Raw genomic sequence first — 16,801 nt, 5'->3', positions numbered from 1 at the left:
ATTTTGCAGGTTTCATTTATAACAGTCACGAATTAAAATCTACTTCCTTTCGAAAGCGTGTTTTTAAGCCATAGAATAAACACTAAAAAGCATCTGTTTACTTAGTCAGAATTTTTACGACCTATTGATATTATAAAAACTATACATAGCTCATTGCTAATATAACCAAGTACTGGAGCTCTAAGCTTGATATCAAACTTGCAAACTTAAAGTGATGTTAAGCTAATCAATGCTAAAATGTCTTTTTCTAGAATAACGTTGGTAAAATAATGTCTAAAATTTGTAAATAATCCCGCAATTTGCTTACTTTTGTTTTCGGACAATAAACGCGAATTCACAAAGTTTTCCTGTTGAATTGCATTCGTTTTTTAGTAAAAATTGTTTTCTCAAGGACTGGTATCTTAGAAACACGAACATACTTTCCATTTAAGAGACACAGCCAATCAAATTATTTTATTGTTCTTTACTTGGTTCCAACATATTTCGTTCTTTGAAATAGTTTTGACTTATTAACTATGTAATTTATTGTGACAACAATTTTTGGATGAGAACAATGGGTATTTTTTGTCTGAATAAACACAATGCAAGAATATCAACATAACATTTCTGTGTCGTTTAGGTGACTAGAAAAACCCCAAATGATTTGGATATTATGCAATAGCATATTTGTTGTCAAAATCAAGCACAGCACTCCTTCACTCCTTATTTTTGACTCTCCTTTGCCTTAAATTTAGTTTAATTATCTTTGAGTTTTCACCATGCACGGAAACTTCTTGAATTAAGCGGGAGTTTTTCACAGATGAATCGAAGAGAAAATCATAAAGTATTCTGGACTTGGTCCCTGAATATGAATGAATTAATTCAGAAAAATCAACCTCCACGGTGTGAAGCTGTCCTGAGCCGTATCGATCCCTAATTGATTGAGGCTACTAGCTTATCTAAAACTCAGAAAGAAAAACTCGATCGACCGCTCAAAGGAATGTTGCGCATAAGAACTTAAATGGAAAATTACCATTCGGAATTGCTGCGTGTTACCATGGAGACTACTCGGGGAATATAAATAAGGAAAACTGAAACTGCTAGAAATCATTACACGTCCTTCGTTTTATTTAGATGTTTGACGAATTTTAACACGTATTTGCAGACGTAATATACATAGTTATTAGTTGGTTTTGCTTAAAAATTTGACAGTGGCCTAGCCTTTCACTGCATGTGCTAAGGTGATTGGTTATTTCTCGCAAAAACGTGACTGACTGCAACTGGTAAATTTAACGACAGTTCGTTAACTGACCGTTATAAAAATCGTTGCTTAACCCATTGAAAACCAAAACTAACAACAAACTCCTTAATTTCAGGTTCAAAGAGCGCCATTTTCGAAGGGAATAATCCGTTTATATCATAAAGGTACATGATAGCTTTTATGATATTAGGGAATTCCGTTTGTCTTGGAGTGGAATAGCTCAGTTAAAGCCTTACGTCACACTAAATAAAGACTAAGAACAGCTGCAACCATAGGGGACAAACCGAATCCAATTATTTAACATATTTTATTAGTTCCAGTTCAGTGAGAGCTGTACGTCTGGCGTATACCATTTTACATACTCCTAAATTCTGTTTTAATCATAGTATAAGTCAATACGCAATTTTTCTTCCGTGCACACTTCTAGTAAGAAGTATTGATTAATGGTCAAGAGGTCCGCTCATTTCGCTATAATATTAGAACAAGAAGAGGATATCACTTGGCAATATTCAAACTTACTATTCATTTATTTTTTTCGCGTATTTTAAATACATTTGAATTTCTTTCACTTAAAAAGATTGAATTTTCTACTCGACCCCATCTTAGCTTTAAGGGAGAATATGAATTCAGAAGGGAACAGGAAGCAACAATCTTTTCAGTATAAAGATGGTTTTAATTTTCGATGATCACAAAGAATCTTTGCACTCATCAATGAAACATCTCACCTAGACTACCACGAAAGACTAAGATCTTGACGTTTTTTAATAAGAGTGATGTTGACAACGATGATTAAAATACCCAGCTCTCCTGACAGCATAGGTTAGCGGTTAATACGACTGGTACGTGCGTAATGTCGTATAAATCAATATTTATATTTTTATTGCTGTTTGGTGTTATTTATAAAACTTAGAGTGTCATTTGCATAAATAGATGTGCAGCAGTATTTTTCATTGTGGCGGAAATCTACTTAATACGATAAACTTCTTTAAGTCGACTGCTTCGCACATTTCCTGTATATTATGAAGCAAAATGCCAAGAATTTTAAGTATTTCCAAGAGCGCTTATTTGTGAACTAGCTCTCCATCACTGTTATGCAACCCAGTCATGACTCACAATTAGATACTGATTTTTCCAACTGATGCGATATTTAGGATATTGACTTGGCACTGAAGGAAGGGTTACAAAGTTGTTGTTGTAATGCAGAAAACATTGAAAATATTGTTTTGTCAGATAAGAAAATCTCCAACAGGAGGCACCTTTTAAACAATTCAAGAAAACAATGAGTAAAATGTACAAATCTCATTTTCACTCCGTTACGGAGCTTATTAAGCGGTTATCAAATATCTTGATGATTTAAGTCGACATTTTATGTATTATGATTGATTACTTTGAGTATGATGATATTAAAACTCCCCGTGTTGATCCCATGAGTGACTCATGATGACGTCAGTTGGTTCTCACATGACACCCATACACGTCGAATTCTGATTGGTCAGTCTAGGTCTCCTGGGATAAGGCTTGTAAGGGCGGGGGAGACGGGAGAGGGGTTGGTCTGGTTTTATTGAAGTCCCCAGTTGCTTCAGCTAAAATCAGGCACTATTAGACAAAATGTATAAATTTAATTCGGATTTTTCGCAAAAACCTTTCACGCAATCGGTGAATTCTTGCTGTCAATTCAGTCCTTGAATGAAACAAATACGTGCATACTTTCTTGACGTAATTGGATGAACGATCACACAAAACCAAAGATAGTTTATTTGGCACAATGATCTTTACACACGAACCGGATTTGCCTAGCTTTAGATTCATCCTTTTTAAAAATCTAATGAAAAATATTGGCGGACACAGAATTACGTGAACAAAATAAAGAAAAAATGACCTCAAAGATAAAACCGTAATGGCTTTAGCGGTTGACATATTTTAGTGCCCCATCGCAGTGTGCGAGATAGTAACTTACTGTCGTGAACCATCACGCAAGCCGGCTACTCAACCCCGATGAAAAATTTCAGAACATCGAAACTGAAAGAAACAAAGGCGAAGGACGGTAATGTCTCAAGATCAAAACGGGTTGATAAATTAAATTGAGCATTAGAATAATCCACTGCAAAGGTATTGATATTAAAGACAGTAATGGCGAATTGAAAGCTAAATATAGCTAAGTTCCTAACTGGCTTAGAACAATATAATGTTGGCAATGAAAAAGAAAAGATTTAGATCGAAGTAATTGTCTAGACATAAAAGCTTTGACTTGCGTTGTCAAAAGAAAAAAATTTGGCCCTGATTCAGAAGGATAGCGAACATCTTTAATAATTTCATTATTGTACTGCACGGAAAAAAGGTAATTTTGTGACAGTTTCATTCATGAATAGGATATCCAAGAACTTAATCCATCCTGAGACAAGATTAAGCTTTTACCATACGGCAACTTAACGAAAAAAGAAAACAATTGTAGTTACAAACCAGAGACTCATTTTAATTTAGCCCGTGAACTTAGTGCTGCTTTTGAGGAAGAAATAAATCCTTATCGTTGCTAATTTCTGACAGGCCTCAGTAAATTATGGATGACTCGCCAAGAAAGACAGTGGAAAGACAGCTACCTTTTACACTAATGATTAAAAAGGTAGGCCTGACTAATTATTTCCTCAAATAATCAGCACTAAAAGTACTTCAAATGTCACCGAAAGTGAATATATACAGCAAACAAACTGACAAGGGCAGATGTAAAATCCCTCAAAGGAAACAGTAAAATGCCACATGCAGGGAGAATGACAGCCGAACGAACGGATCATCTTGCACCACGGTAGATACAATTACCATTCGCAACTGAAAATCACGAGACACAGCTGAAAATCTTCGTAAAAACTTTCAGGGTTTCAACAAAAATGCTGATAAATTTGCGGCGAAAAACTAAGAATTTAAAAACCAGCAGTGGTAATTTTTCATGTTCTGAATGAAAAACTAATAACGTTTCTTTGTTGCCGTATTTCATGAAAAACAGAAACGCGACGCTAAAACCACGCGGAGAGAATTATCACAAAATTTAAGAAATCCCCTTTGGCTTCTTTTCATTGTGTTAGGTTTACAAATTGGATTGGTCACTGATGCATGACAGATTCTAAATCATGTACACGCCCCACAGCGTCCAGGCAAATATATAATAAAACATCGTTCCTGAAAGCCTCAGACATTTTAAGATCCTCCATGACTTTTTGTTCTCTCTTGAATTTCACTGGCAAGATTCCTCGAGAAGAGCACTGTGAGACCTCTTCTTCATTCGCACGAGCTTAGTCAAAGCTGCATTCCAAGGAGTGGTTGGCAGTTTAATCCGATCAGACAAATGTATCTGTGACAAGCTTTTCCTCAGAAATGTCAGAATTTCGCGATATCGAGACTGCGTTCTGCGAAGACACATCTGAAAGGCGTACAAACAAAGCCACGTGACTTCGTGCTCGTCCAATGAGAACGCACTTTCATTTGGAGACAGCTGGAGGCACTTACGAGCACTGGTTGAGTAGAAATACTGCGCCAAATCCAGAATCATTCGGGCGAAGAAAGATGGGTTATCCTTTGGTTTGCTACCTGTAACAATAGAACGGAACTAAAATGCCGAACTGACTCAACTTATATTTATGGATACCTTATGGAAACCCCTTTTACCACATACTACACTTATTAGAGACTCAAGATGAAATTTTAAATGCTCTTTAGTTACACCTATCGGGCTAAATAATCGCGAAGAATCAAAGAATTATCTCCTCCACCTTTTCAACAACATTGTATTTCCACGCATCAAGTTTTCTTTTTTGAAAGAACGAGTTTTCATTACAAACGGAAATTAAAGTGCATTAGAAAAGAAACGTCAACTTTGTTTGAACTAGATGAATTTAATCAAATATAACGAGGTCGCCATATCTCTAATAAACAGTCCTTGATTAGAAAAATCTGAAACTGGCCGTACAAAAATAGACACCTCGGAACACAGGCAGCCCAAGCTCACTACTAGAAAAGCGGACGTAACTCTTAACGTGTTGCGCAACGTTTTATATTTAGAAAGGTTTGTATGGGATGTTATCGGTTTGCCTTAAAAGAGAGAAAAAAATGTCTTGTTTTGAAACAAAATGGGCTTACCTTATTGCTTTGTTGTTTTCTTTGTTTATTCCGAGCGTCTCAGGCCATTTTGAAGCGTTTTCGGCGAGTTAGCGCTATGTTGGTGTTCAACTGCTAACTTCTTTCTTTTAGCAGTTGAACACCAACATAGCGCTAACCCGCCGAAAACGCTTCAAAATGGCCTGAGACGCTCGGAATCAACAAAGAAAACAACAAAGCAATAAGGTAGGCCCATTTTATTTCAAAACAAGACATTTTTTTCTCTCTTTTAAGGCAAACCGATAACATCCCATACAAACCTTTATAAATATAAAACGTTGCGCAACACGGTAAGATTCACGTCCGCTTTTCTTGTAGTGAGCTTGGGCTGCCTGTGCCCGGAATTTTAATCACTGCACTATTTATAGTTTAAAATTTTGAGGGGAAGTACCCCAAAGTGAACATCGGAAATATTATAAGGTCAAATATCCCGACATCAATTTTCTAAACTTTTTATTTAAAGAAACAATAAGAATGAGTTCCTTGCTTCCCTGCTTTAAGCTGTGAAAACAACTTAAACCTGAAAACGGAAACGTACTCACATAATTGACCATAAGGGAGATATTTGTCCGGTCAAGGAACCACAAGAATAGGTTTCTGTCTTGTCTTATTACCGTGAGTGAAAGCCATTCACAATTAAGATCAGACCCAATATCTGAAGGGTACTAAAGCCTCTGAGATCTCGCTCATCGTAATGTTGGTAACCATATAGAGTTCCGGAAGCTGTTACTTTGACGTTCGTTATCGCTTTAGAAAGAAATTTGCGTCAAAGAACTCTTGAATAATATTTTGTCTTTCTGTGCCCAGCCGCATAAATACAAATTTGTTTTTATCACCCATATGCTGTTTCTCAAGTTTCTCTCTCGATTTAAAAGCCATTGTGGATAATTAATAGAACGTCTTTTGTGACAAATATTCAACGAACATTCAGTTTATGCGACCGCAATTCTACCAAAACACAGGGAACACTTTTTCTTTTAAAATCCATTCTTTGGCGAAGGTACTTTTAATAACCGCTTGAAAAAAAATCGACATAGTGTTCGTATCTGCAAAACCCACTTTATTCTCGGCAACCTCAGGCATACTGTTACAACACTTCCAAATAATTCAGTTTAATTTATGACGAATATCTCACGGATGCAAGTCACCAGAGGGCCGTCTTCACTTCCCAACAGGAAAATGGAAAACAAACACATGGTCGAATCGACAGAGGGAAATTCGAACATTTTCTTTCACAAAAAAGATAAACGTAGAAAGATAATTTTTCCGAACATCAAGCAAAATGTTTCATAATTATTCACCAACTGCTGATGGGTTGGTGTAACTCATTTTGTCCAGACAAAGAGGCAAAAAAAAAAAGAAGGAAACTATAAACAATAGGATAAAACGCGAGAGAGTTTTTGCTCTTAAAACATAATAACAACTTGCAGTTTTTCCAACCGTCCTTAAAAAAAAAGGAAAATTTCGCATCAATGGAGAAAACAGTTTTGGCAAATTAAGTGGGTTTGATTGATTTTAGATGTATAAGAACAGTGAAGCCATTAGCAACTTTTCAGTTGTCCATCATCAGTAAATGACGGTCTCAATTTTCTGTGATGGAAAATGCATCATCATCAAACTCAACATCAACATCGGACTCAATGACTCAGCGCATCTGGTTCCTCCGTCAGTTTGATATCCGAGCAAGCCAAATGCTGGATACACAGCCAAGTTAACTTCAACTTGCAGACAGATTTCTGGGAGCTGCGTTTTTTTTTTTTTTCTAACTTCTAAATTGGAAGGCAGTCATGTTTATGTCACGGGTTTTAAGCTAACGCCTGCAATCTAACTAACGCATTTTAATCGGGGACGAATTGAATTCGAGATATCAGGCTACAAAAGAGGATAAGCTCCACATAAGGACTTCCTCTTCACGTTATTGAGGCAATATACATTTACTGTCAAGGACACAGGTGTCGATAATAATAATCACATCTCAAAATTGAATCAATTGATTTACAAAGTGCAATCAAATCAATATTTAGAATATTGTGACAATCTGCAAGAAAAAACGAACTTTCCATTGGTGAAAGAAGTGTACTTTTTCACACCTAATCCCCATAAAATTTTCATTCTCGACGGTCCTAACGTTATAATACACGGTGTCTAGACAACACCCCTCTAACAACAACGAGAGTACATTGAATTTACTCGCGTCGTTATTGCAAAGAAATGATTATTGCTGCCTGAAAATCGAATTTAATTTTAATTTTGTTCCTATTTAATCACTCTGTGAAAGCAACCCATCTCTTTATTTGTATAACAGCCTGAGGTAATATTCGAGTATTGATCGTCAAAATTTTCCGGAGACCTGCTTTGTTCACTCAAAGTCAGAATTGTGCGCCAAATTAAGTCCCACTTACCTCTGTGGTCCATTTAGAATTTTCTTTCCCGCAAATACCAATAACAATTAAAAACATATTTCCTGCCTACCTTTCATTTACAACATCCTTTTGAAAGAAAACTAGTTTAATTAATTGCGCTTGTTGCTTGATGGCATCTGCAACTGCAGAGAATTCAGGCCCCGCAAAACGAAAGATTACAGAAGTCATGACTATTTCACTCTCAAGGTCTCAAAATATTTTCTCCTCGCTGTCTAACAAACATTTCATATAATTGTAGCTCTGTGAATTTAGTTTTCAATCAAGTCATATCAAAAAATTGATCTGTTTGTTTCTTCGCGTCACCTTATTGCTCGACATTGCGTTAATAAAGCTACGAGAAATTATTTATTGATCAGTCCTTGGAATGAAAGGAATAAGGTTTCCCCAAACAGTACCCCGAAGAAAAAAAGGTTTTATTAGCTAAATTAAAGGCGACAAAATCTTTTCTCCGAAACCAATCAGCGCGCGTTCTACGATTCGTTAAAATTTTCTGAAAATAAAAAGGCTAAGAATTCACCTCGTGGTAGCTCTTTGACGTAAGTGTGGAACTTGTACGCTGTTAACAGGAACACATGGAACACGTTCAACAGGGTGTTCTCGCGCGTGTTCATATTTGGGTCCAGGAGCAATGGATGGCACTTTGGGCGTACGGAGTACCGGAGCTTCTTACTAAGGGCTTCACCAGGATGTGCATCCAGGGACACAGTCAACGAGTCCCTTAAGAGGGACCCTAGGAAAGCAAGTTGCAGTTTAGTGCAGTAAATATGTTTACCCGCCACACTCAATAAATTTTTGCCTTTTTCAATTTTCAGTTTAACTTCGTTCCTCGGCTTTCAAACTTTTTTTTTCAAGTGTTGTATTTTCCTGTCTTTGTTGTTAAAGCTCATTTTGATTACAAGCTAAGAGGTTATTAGGGTAAATAAACAGCTGGTACTGTCGGAGCAAGGTGTTCTGTCGCACTTTTTAATACTACGAATCGCCTCACTTTGTTATAAAAAAAATGTCGCAGTTTGTAATAAAAAGGCTGTCGCGCTTTTTAATATCACACCATCGCAGTTTCTGATAAGTTAAGCTGTCGCACTTTGTAATAAACTTGATATAGATGGTCGGAGGGCGAGTAGATCCAATAATAAACATCATCCTTGTCACTGACCAGACAATTATTATGACAATAACGATAATCAAAGTAATAATAATAATAATAATAATTACAATTATGATAATGATTGAGATGGTAACAGCAGAACTCGAAATTAACGCTCGCAAACTCGCAAAGTGCGAGTGACTTTGAGAATCTGCGAATGAGAAAAAGATCCACTAGCAAATGTTTGCGATTAGATAGGCGGTAGCTGTCAGGACAACGAGATAGGAGACCAAATACTTCATACCTTTTTTTATTAAACTTTTCAGCTCATTGAAAGACTGTGCGAAATATGAATCATAATCTTTATATCAGATATGGTCATTGAAATTTCTAATTTAAGAATTTGCTAGTGCTCTCACCAGTTTGCCAATGGAAAAAAAATCTGACTCGCAAAATTTTGTAGGTGGACCAACAAGTTAGCTTCGAGCCCTGAACAGTGACAGTGATAGAGATATTGACGAGAACCAAAATGTGTATGATACATTGTCCGGTTTTGCTTAGCGTTCGCCAAAACCATAACATATTAAGCTCAAAATAACACTTTGACAAAACAAATAGAGAAGCCTTGACTGTACTCTGTTCTCTTGTAAAGCACTTTGGGAGCGGCTAGAGCACTCGAGAAGTGGGGAGAAATACTCCACTACGTCTCTTGTTTCTCCCTATGCTCGGTTTACAACAGAACAGACCACAGTCAAGGCTTCTCTCTTTGTTAAATCAACTTCACTTCACATAAAGGAAAAGGGATTAAGAGAACAATGAATCTTCCACTAAAACTTACCTGTATACCGGGACAAGTCCGGTGAAACTTCAAGTGTGACTGTATCCAAAAGAAAGCCGCACCAAGGAAAACGATCGCTCACTCCAATCCTTGTCACCTTGTGGCCATCAGCTGTGACTGCAGTATAGTTGGTCAGCGTTTTGTCATGATTAATGACACACCCATACTCAGGAATACCAGCACGCATTGTATTCAGGAACTTGTCAGCCAGCCGACGGTGTGGAGTGACAAACAGAAAGTCGTCCACCCATCTTAGCAGGAGGGAGTCTGTATCCTGGGCTATTTCAGACAGGTGGGTCCTCTCCATCTGACTATAATAGTAACCGCAAAGCATTGTGGATAGGATGGAACCTTGTGCGATTCCTACATGAAGGAGAAAATCATATAAGGTAAGAATTCAAAGTGATGCTGGTAACATTTACGGAGAAGCGAATGGTTTTGAGACCTTTTGCTGTTTGTTACCAAATCAATAGGGCTGCATGATTTCCGCGCATCTTACGTGACCTGGCTTACAGCATTGCTCTACCTCTTAACAAGAAAAGTATCTAACAAAGAGAGGGGGGTTCATGGGCATCTTGGACCTTCCAGGGCCCTCTCCCTTCCTCCGCCCTGATCAGAGGCACTGAGAGTAAAGAACCTTGGTCAAGAACACAACACATTCGTGAATGACCCGGCCACCGCTCGGACATGGTTGCCTCGCTGATTTGGATCTCAGCGGGCGAACCATTAAGCCACTGCGCCTGCGCCAGCTAACTATTATGTGTTCTGTTGCACTATGTAATACTTTATAATGACAGTTGACAAAAATAGCTGTCGCATCTTGCGGTAATTTCAGACCATCGCACTTCATAATTGTAAGCTGTCGTGCCTTGTAATAACAGTTGTCGCTCTTTGTAATATTTTTGTTTTCTGTTATTGCATAGAACGACAGCTTTTTCGGAGTGCGACAATTTTACCACAAAGTGCGAAAGGTATTACAAAGTGTGACGATTGTTGCAAAATGCGACAGAACATGATGATGACCGTTTTTTAACTCGAAGGCGCTGATACCCAAACACAATACAGTGACCTCAACACTTGTGCACGTGGGCACACTGTTCCCTTCTTGGATAATCTCACAGTCATTCTTAATTCTAGGGTTCCTAAAAAAGATATTATTAGATCAGAAGATTACCCCCGCATAATTCACCTACCCCTCCTCTGCTGGTAATATTTGTTACCCCCGCATAATTCACCTACCCCTCTTCTGCTGGTAATATTTGTTACCCCCGCATAATTCACCTACCCCTCCTCTGCTGGTAATATTTGTTACCCCCGCATAATTCACCTACCCCTCCTCTGCTGGTAATATTTGTTACCCCCGCATAATTCACCTACCCCTCCTCTGCTGGTAATATTTGTTACCCCCGCATAATTCACCTACCCCTCCTCTGCTGGTAATATTTGTTACCCCCGCATAATTCACCTACCCCTCCTCTGCTGGTAATATTTGTTACCCCCGCATAATTCACCTACCCCTCCTCTGCTGGTAATATTTGTTACCCCCGCATAATTCACCTACCCCTCCTCTGCTGGTAATATTTGTTACCCCCGCATAATTCACCTACCCCTCTTCTGCTGGTAATATTTGTTACCCCCCGCATAATTCACCTACCCCTCTTCTGCTGGTAATATTTGTTACCAATCTTGACGAAGTTATTAAATATATGTTCTTCCAATAATTTAATCAACTTGTCGCGGTCCTCTGTTGCATACCAAACGTTATCCACAACGACCACTTGCCTCAGTTTCCACTCGACCACAAGTGAGCGAAAGAAATCTGGGAACAGACGGCAATCATCTGCGGTACTGACGTGCTTAGAAAACTCTCTGCAATTTTAAAGACAGCAATTTTAAGCACATCGCTACTGGAGACTGTCTAATATTTATTTATTCTGAAAGTGAAAACGCGACTCCACGTTGTTCAGCAAGAAATACTAACGTTCCTATTAACCCTCTCCGCCCTAAAATCAGAATGCATATTCTCCACACAGTTCTCGATACATCTCCTAAAATGCTGAAAAGGAGAATTTGTAGAACAATCAAGAGCTTCTTTAGTTGGTGATCATCTCCTTTATTGTTAATGACCTTAATGTTTATTCAAATGTGATATTTTAAAGAAAAATTAGACTCTTGTGACCCTTAGGGGTCAGAGTTTGAGAGGATGCGCTTGGCTTCATGACTACCTTGAGGAACCAGGGTTTACCCCAAAGCGCGGCTTTACGGGGTTTCCGAACGATGAATTTGAATATATGAAAATCATATACGTGTACTCTTTATTCCGCGACCGAACACTGAGGCCCTAAAGAAAAGCTTTAGTTATAGGGGCGCAGTAACATGGAACAGCCTGTCAGCTGAGGCTTATATTAGCTGGCCACAACTTTGAAATGTTTTTATTCCGCTATTGTACATTAAGTTTCTTCTGTCTAGGATTTTATTATAGGTTAATACATTGTACATTAAGATTCTTCTATCTAAGTATTTATTATAGGTTAATTTTTAAGTCTTAGTTTAATGTGCACGGCTCTTTTGAAGACCACTTATTAGTGATAAGGATTCCGTGGCTAAATAAAGATTGATTGATTGATTGATTGATACTGCGGTTTCATAAAATGTATGAAAGCGTTCCGCGGAGTAATGAACCATACTTCTGTAGTAGTGGAAATAAGGCCTGAAAAAAAATCAGGATTTCCAAAGTTTGAAAACAAGCATAAAACTAATCTAAGCGTCAAACGGGGAGCAAATAATTGCGCCCAAGGATAAGTAGTATTGCAAGTTTCTGTTTTTCGAAATGAAGTACTCGAAAGCATAACTGACAACAAGATTGATGTAACAAGTCGTAGATAAAACTCACTTCGAACTTTATAACCTCTCACTGTTTCCATTGCCCATCTACTTTTCGTTTTCTCTTTGATTACATATGAATAAGTTCAAAAAACCTTTAAGGACACTCCATTCCATAGGCCTCCTTTCTTGAAAAAGGTCCCAAAAATTAATATAAAAAAGGGCCCTCTTTGCCAAATTCCTAGAATAAACCCTTAGGAACTCCGCAGGTTAAGAGCCGATCTTATCACTATCACATGCACTAAATCTCAAAGCTTTGTCGAGGTTTACTGTATGCGGTGTTGGGTGAACAATACATAATTTTAAACTAAAAAAAATAGATTCCAATCGTGCTTGTAAACAAACGACACTCACAAAGTATCTTTTTTTTTAAATCATTATAAGATTGTCTACGGTATTCACCGGTATCAGTTTATTCCTGGCCCCCTTAAAGCACTTATACATAAAGACAGCCAGGTGAAGAATTAGTCATAATCGATTGGGGTGGGGGGGGGGGGGGGGAAATTCGTGAAATGTGGATCTACACCTTCCTCACCTGTATACCTTTCCACCAGACATGCGCAACAAAGCAAACCGTCGAATGAGGTATTCCTCCTCCTCCAGCACTTCCTTCATGATGTCAAAAAGTTTCTGATGGAGGATAGACTCGTAGCAATGGCTTACGTCAACGTGTACAAAGTACAGCGGTTTCCCCTCCAAACGAGTGCGTGCGCGAGTGGAAAACGGCTTTAGTGCCCGGTAAAGATCATCAGTCCCAAACAATGTAGTGCCCATCTTTTCTGGGTTGCGCTCTTTCTCGAACTTAACAACTTCAAACAAATTCTTCAGTTTTGAATTCACTGACAGCTCCTTGCTTGTAGGACAGTGACGCATGTTGGTAATAGGGCGGACAGTTGACGTTTTCGGCAAAAACCTAAGCAGAGAGAACCCCAGTGAATTTTGCGCGCGAAGTAGGTTCTCTGCTGTTGCGGTTTTCAACGGCTTGAAGAATTCATCACAAAATGTACGAAGACTAAACTGTTGGATCGTTTCCCAGATAGGCTTTCTATAATAAAAAACCCTCTGACGGTGAATGCCAGTCTCTGTGATGTAGAAGAAGGTTTTCAGCACAGTCATAAGATAACTGTTCACCAACCACCACATGAACTGCGCTAAAAGTTCCAACTGCTTCACAGAGTCAGACAATGCAACGCGCTTTCCACTTCCGCTCTTCCTCAATTGAAGCCACTTGCAGCTAGAAACCTTGATTCCTGACATCATCTGAGCAAGAGAGAACTTTTCCGCTCGATAGAGGCGGATGAACTTCCCCAGATTTCGAAAGAATGTTTCTTTGTTTCCTGGAGACCCCCAAATTTCTTTTGGAACTACTTTCTTACATATGCCCTTCAGGAAGCCAACCACCTGAAACAAATAAATCATGAGATTCAGAGTTGGTCGTCGAGGAATGGAGATTTTTCGAGCTAAGTTCTCACTGCATTATTATACACCGAGGGAAAAGTTTCTTAGCAAAGAAACTTTGGTAACATAACACGAAATTCCGTCGAGGCGTTTCTCTCAACGCAGTGGAATACTATCGGATAATTTTCGCGTCGTATTTAAGTCCCGACACGTTGCTCTTCCTGTCGAACCTATCAAATTTGAAAATTTATTCAAAACATTGCGAACATCCAGATATTTAAATGTCACAAAATTTCTGATACAGGGGGCTTGGCCGTGTCACAGTGGATGAAAGCTGCATTGACACATCATCTCGTGCGATAAAAGAATATTTATGAAATCTCTGCAGCAGATTTTGTCAAAATGATACCTCGCACGAATTCAAAACTGATTTGAATTCGTACCAACATTCTGTTGCATGGACTAAGATTTTCACGAAATTCGTCTTTCCGCATGCAGCGATTTGTCGCCTGGACCTACACCCTCTCGTTACAGAGCAGTAAACACGGGGCGGTTCTCTGCGCACAACAGTCGCTGTGACTTGTCACCCATCGTGTCCTGCCTTATAACGTAAAGCAAGTTCAGACTTTCATAGTGTAAAATCTACCTGATGATGTTCTGTAAACATACTAACAGCTCGACGATACCTCACTACGTCAACCTTTACTTTTCTCTGGGCGCGACGCTTCCTTTGAGTAGACTTCGCCCGACTCTTTAGACATAGCTTGTGATAAACCATCTTTACACCAAAAGGAATTCTTTCCAGCATCCTTTTCTTTTTTCCACCTTTGATCACCTGTCTTCCAAAATCGTAACGGCAATACAGCTTTACCAAGGTTCTGAATGGACACTTGTGGTGCCTTGCCAGGAACTTGTGTAACATTGGCACTATAGTCTTCAGCCTCTTTGGCAGACGAAAAGGCTTCTGTTTCCTCCGTGGGGTAAGCTTCAGAGTATTAGACCCATCAGGTTTTTCAACAGCTGCCTGATTCACGATGTTGACATTTGGCTCTTTTCTTTCATCTTTCTTCATCCCTCCCCGATCGCCACAGGCGCCTAAAAACGTACCTTGCAGAAAAATATGTTGAGCCAGCTTGCGCGCTCCAGCCATACTCACAGGTAATGACTCCACAATATGGTTCTTTGGGAACGTTTGGGAAAGATTCGAGGTATAAAACATTTTTGAGCGAGGTATTAACATCTCGTTCAAACAGATACTCTTTCTGTTTTTCTTCAAACTTGAGCTTCCTCTGCTGTCATCGATCTGCTGTTTACTTGCCTCTTTAAGCTGGCTGTTACTCTGAGCAGTCCCCTTTTGTTTTCCTTTCCCTGCAAGTTCACTTCGTCTAGTAGACTTGGGAAGAAACTTGATCAGATATTTCCACGGTTTACTTCCACCCGTCGCTTCATTCTTCTCGTTCTCGACCCTCACTGCAATAGAAACAGATTTCTTTCTTTTCAAAGTTTGAACCTGTGTTTGTTCCTCAACACCGACAGGCTGTGGGAAAACCAGACCACCCTGATACTTCAATCTCGGCTCCTTTGGTTGTTCTCGAGAGGTTTTGCTGATAACGCTACCCTGAGTTTCAGATGAATCTACAAGGTCAGTGGTATTTGACATTACTACATCGGAATATTCTTTCCCAACTTTAGCCTGATCTGCATCAGCAACTGTAACAGCTGTCGCACTCTCCAAGAATGACTTTGCTGTAATTTCAACATTGATCAGACCGTCTTCCGACAACAAGGGCGAGGTACTTTTGAGGACGTTAGAATTTGTGCTTGACTGCTTTTTAGATGGATTTGGATTATCTCTTGAAACATCATCGCTGTCCAAACTGTCACGCTTTCGTTTTCCACTGCTCTGGGGTACTTCAGCGAGATGAGTAACAACACTGCTACTGTTTGCGTTCATTTGGACAGGAGCTCTTGAGAATACAGGCGGGTGATCCGTAGTTGAAATTGCATCAGCTAATTCAGAGCAGTTTACTTTGGCTCTGACATTTTCACGATATCTCCGAGCTCGCTTGCCACCTCTTCTCGATTTTCGATTTAATATCGCATTCAAAGTACCTCTATCTTCTACTGTTTCTTCTGCTTTTTTTACGGGAAGTGGAGTGAACACATCTGCTGATGTCATTCTACTCAATCGCGTTATGGGATAACCAGCGACTTGGAAATAACACGAGTTCACCTTGGCAAATATGGACAAATTTTGTAACAAATGGATCATCAAGTCGTCTCCTATACGCTCGTGAAGCAGCTTCCAGGCTCTCGCTGTTCGCAAATAACTTACAACAGTGTTGGGATAGCTGTTCTGGATTCCAACCGTCCCAGCCACTATTCCCTTCTTTCCATATCCAGTCAACGACTCAAAGCCGTATGCTAAAACATTTGTCTTGTTCCCACGGCAAAAGTGTTCAATAACTCTAACAGTTATTTCCTTAAGGGTAAACCATTGTGTTTTACTTGGCTTAAATGGCGGCGTGACTGGCTGATCCCGCGGAACCGCGATCAAAGTCGTTTTCAGAAGAAGTCGATACTCGTCAGGATCGCCATCTTGGATGAGCTTGAGAGCTTTATCTTGTTGGACCTCACGTATATAGCGAATCAACACAAAATGCTTAGCGTAAAACGATCCAATAATCTGTGGGATTTTGCAAATTTGGATTTTATTCCTCTTCTTTGCCTGTTTGGTCGCCATCACATGAGGCCTCACTTTTCCCGCCGCGATAATATATTCTTCTACT

At 39.1% G+C, this 16,801-nt stretch overlaps 1 protein-coding gene and 1 long non-coding RNA gene across 2 annotated transcripts; one reads left to right on the top strand and one right to left on the bottom strand.

Moving 5' to 3' along the window:
* Positions 1-2,972: 2,972 nt before the first annotated feature.
* On the bottom strand, positions 2,973-16,777 carry LOC111343476 (telomerase reverse transcriptase). The gene is made up of 6 exons (XM_088732511.1): positions 14,659-16,777; positions 13,150-14,015; positions 11,386-11,600; positions 9,732-10,094; positions 8,327-8,539; positions 2,973-4,819 (listed from the first exon to the last, which is right to left on the bottom strand). Exons 1-6 carry the CDS (start codon positions 16,753-16,755, stop codon positions 4,467-4,469), a joined length of 4,107 nt encoding a protein of 1,368 aa, XP_088588637.1. The 5' UTR covers positions 16,756-16,777; the 3' UTR covers positions 2,973-4,466.
* On the top strand, positions 3,421-5,103 carry LOC148723381 (uncharacterized). The gene is made up of 2 exons (XR_015991486.1): positions 3,421-3,860; positions 4,318-5,103. It is a non-coding gene; the product is annotated as an uncharacterized LOC148723381 (long non-coding RNA).
* Positions 16,778-16,801: the final 24 nt, after the last annotated feature.

The sequence above is a fragment of the Stylophora pistillata genome, chromosome 9 (genome assembly GCF_964205215.1).
Source record: "Stylophora pistillata chromosome 9, jaStyPist1.2, whole genome shotgun sequence".
In the NCBI taxonomy this organism is placed as follows: domain Eukaryota; kingdom Metazoa; phylum Cnidaria; class Anthozoa; order Scleractinia; family Pocilloporidae; genus Stylophora; species Stylophora pistillata.
The sequence above is the reverse complement of the archived record's forward strand: the minus strand, read 5'-3'. Positions and strand labels throughout refer to the sequence as shown.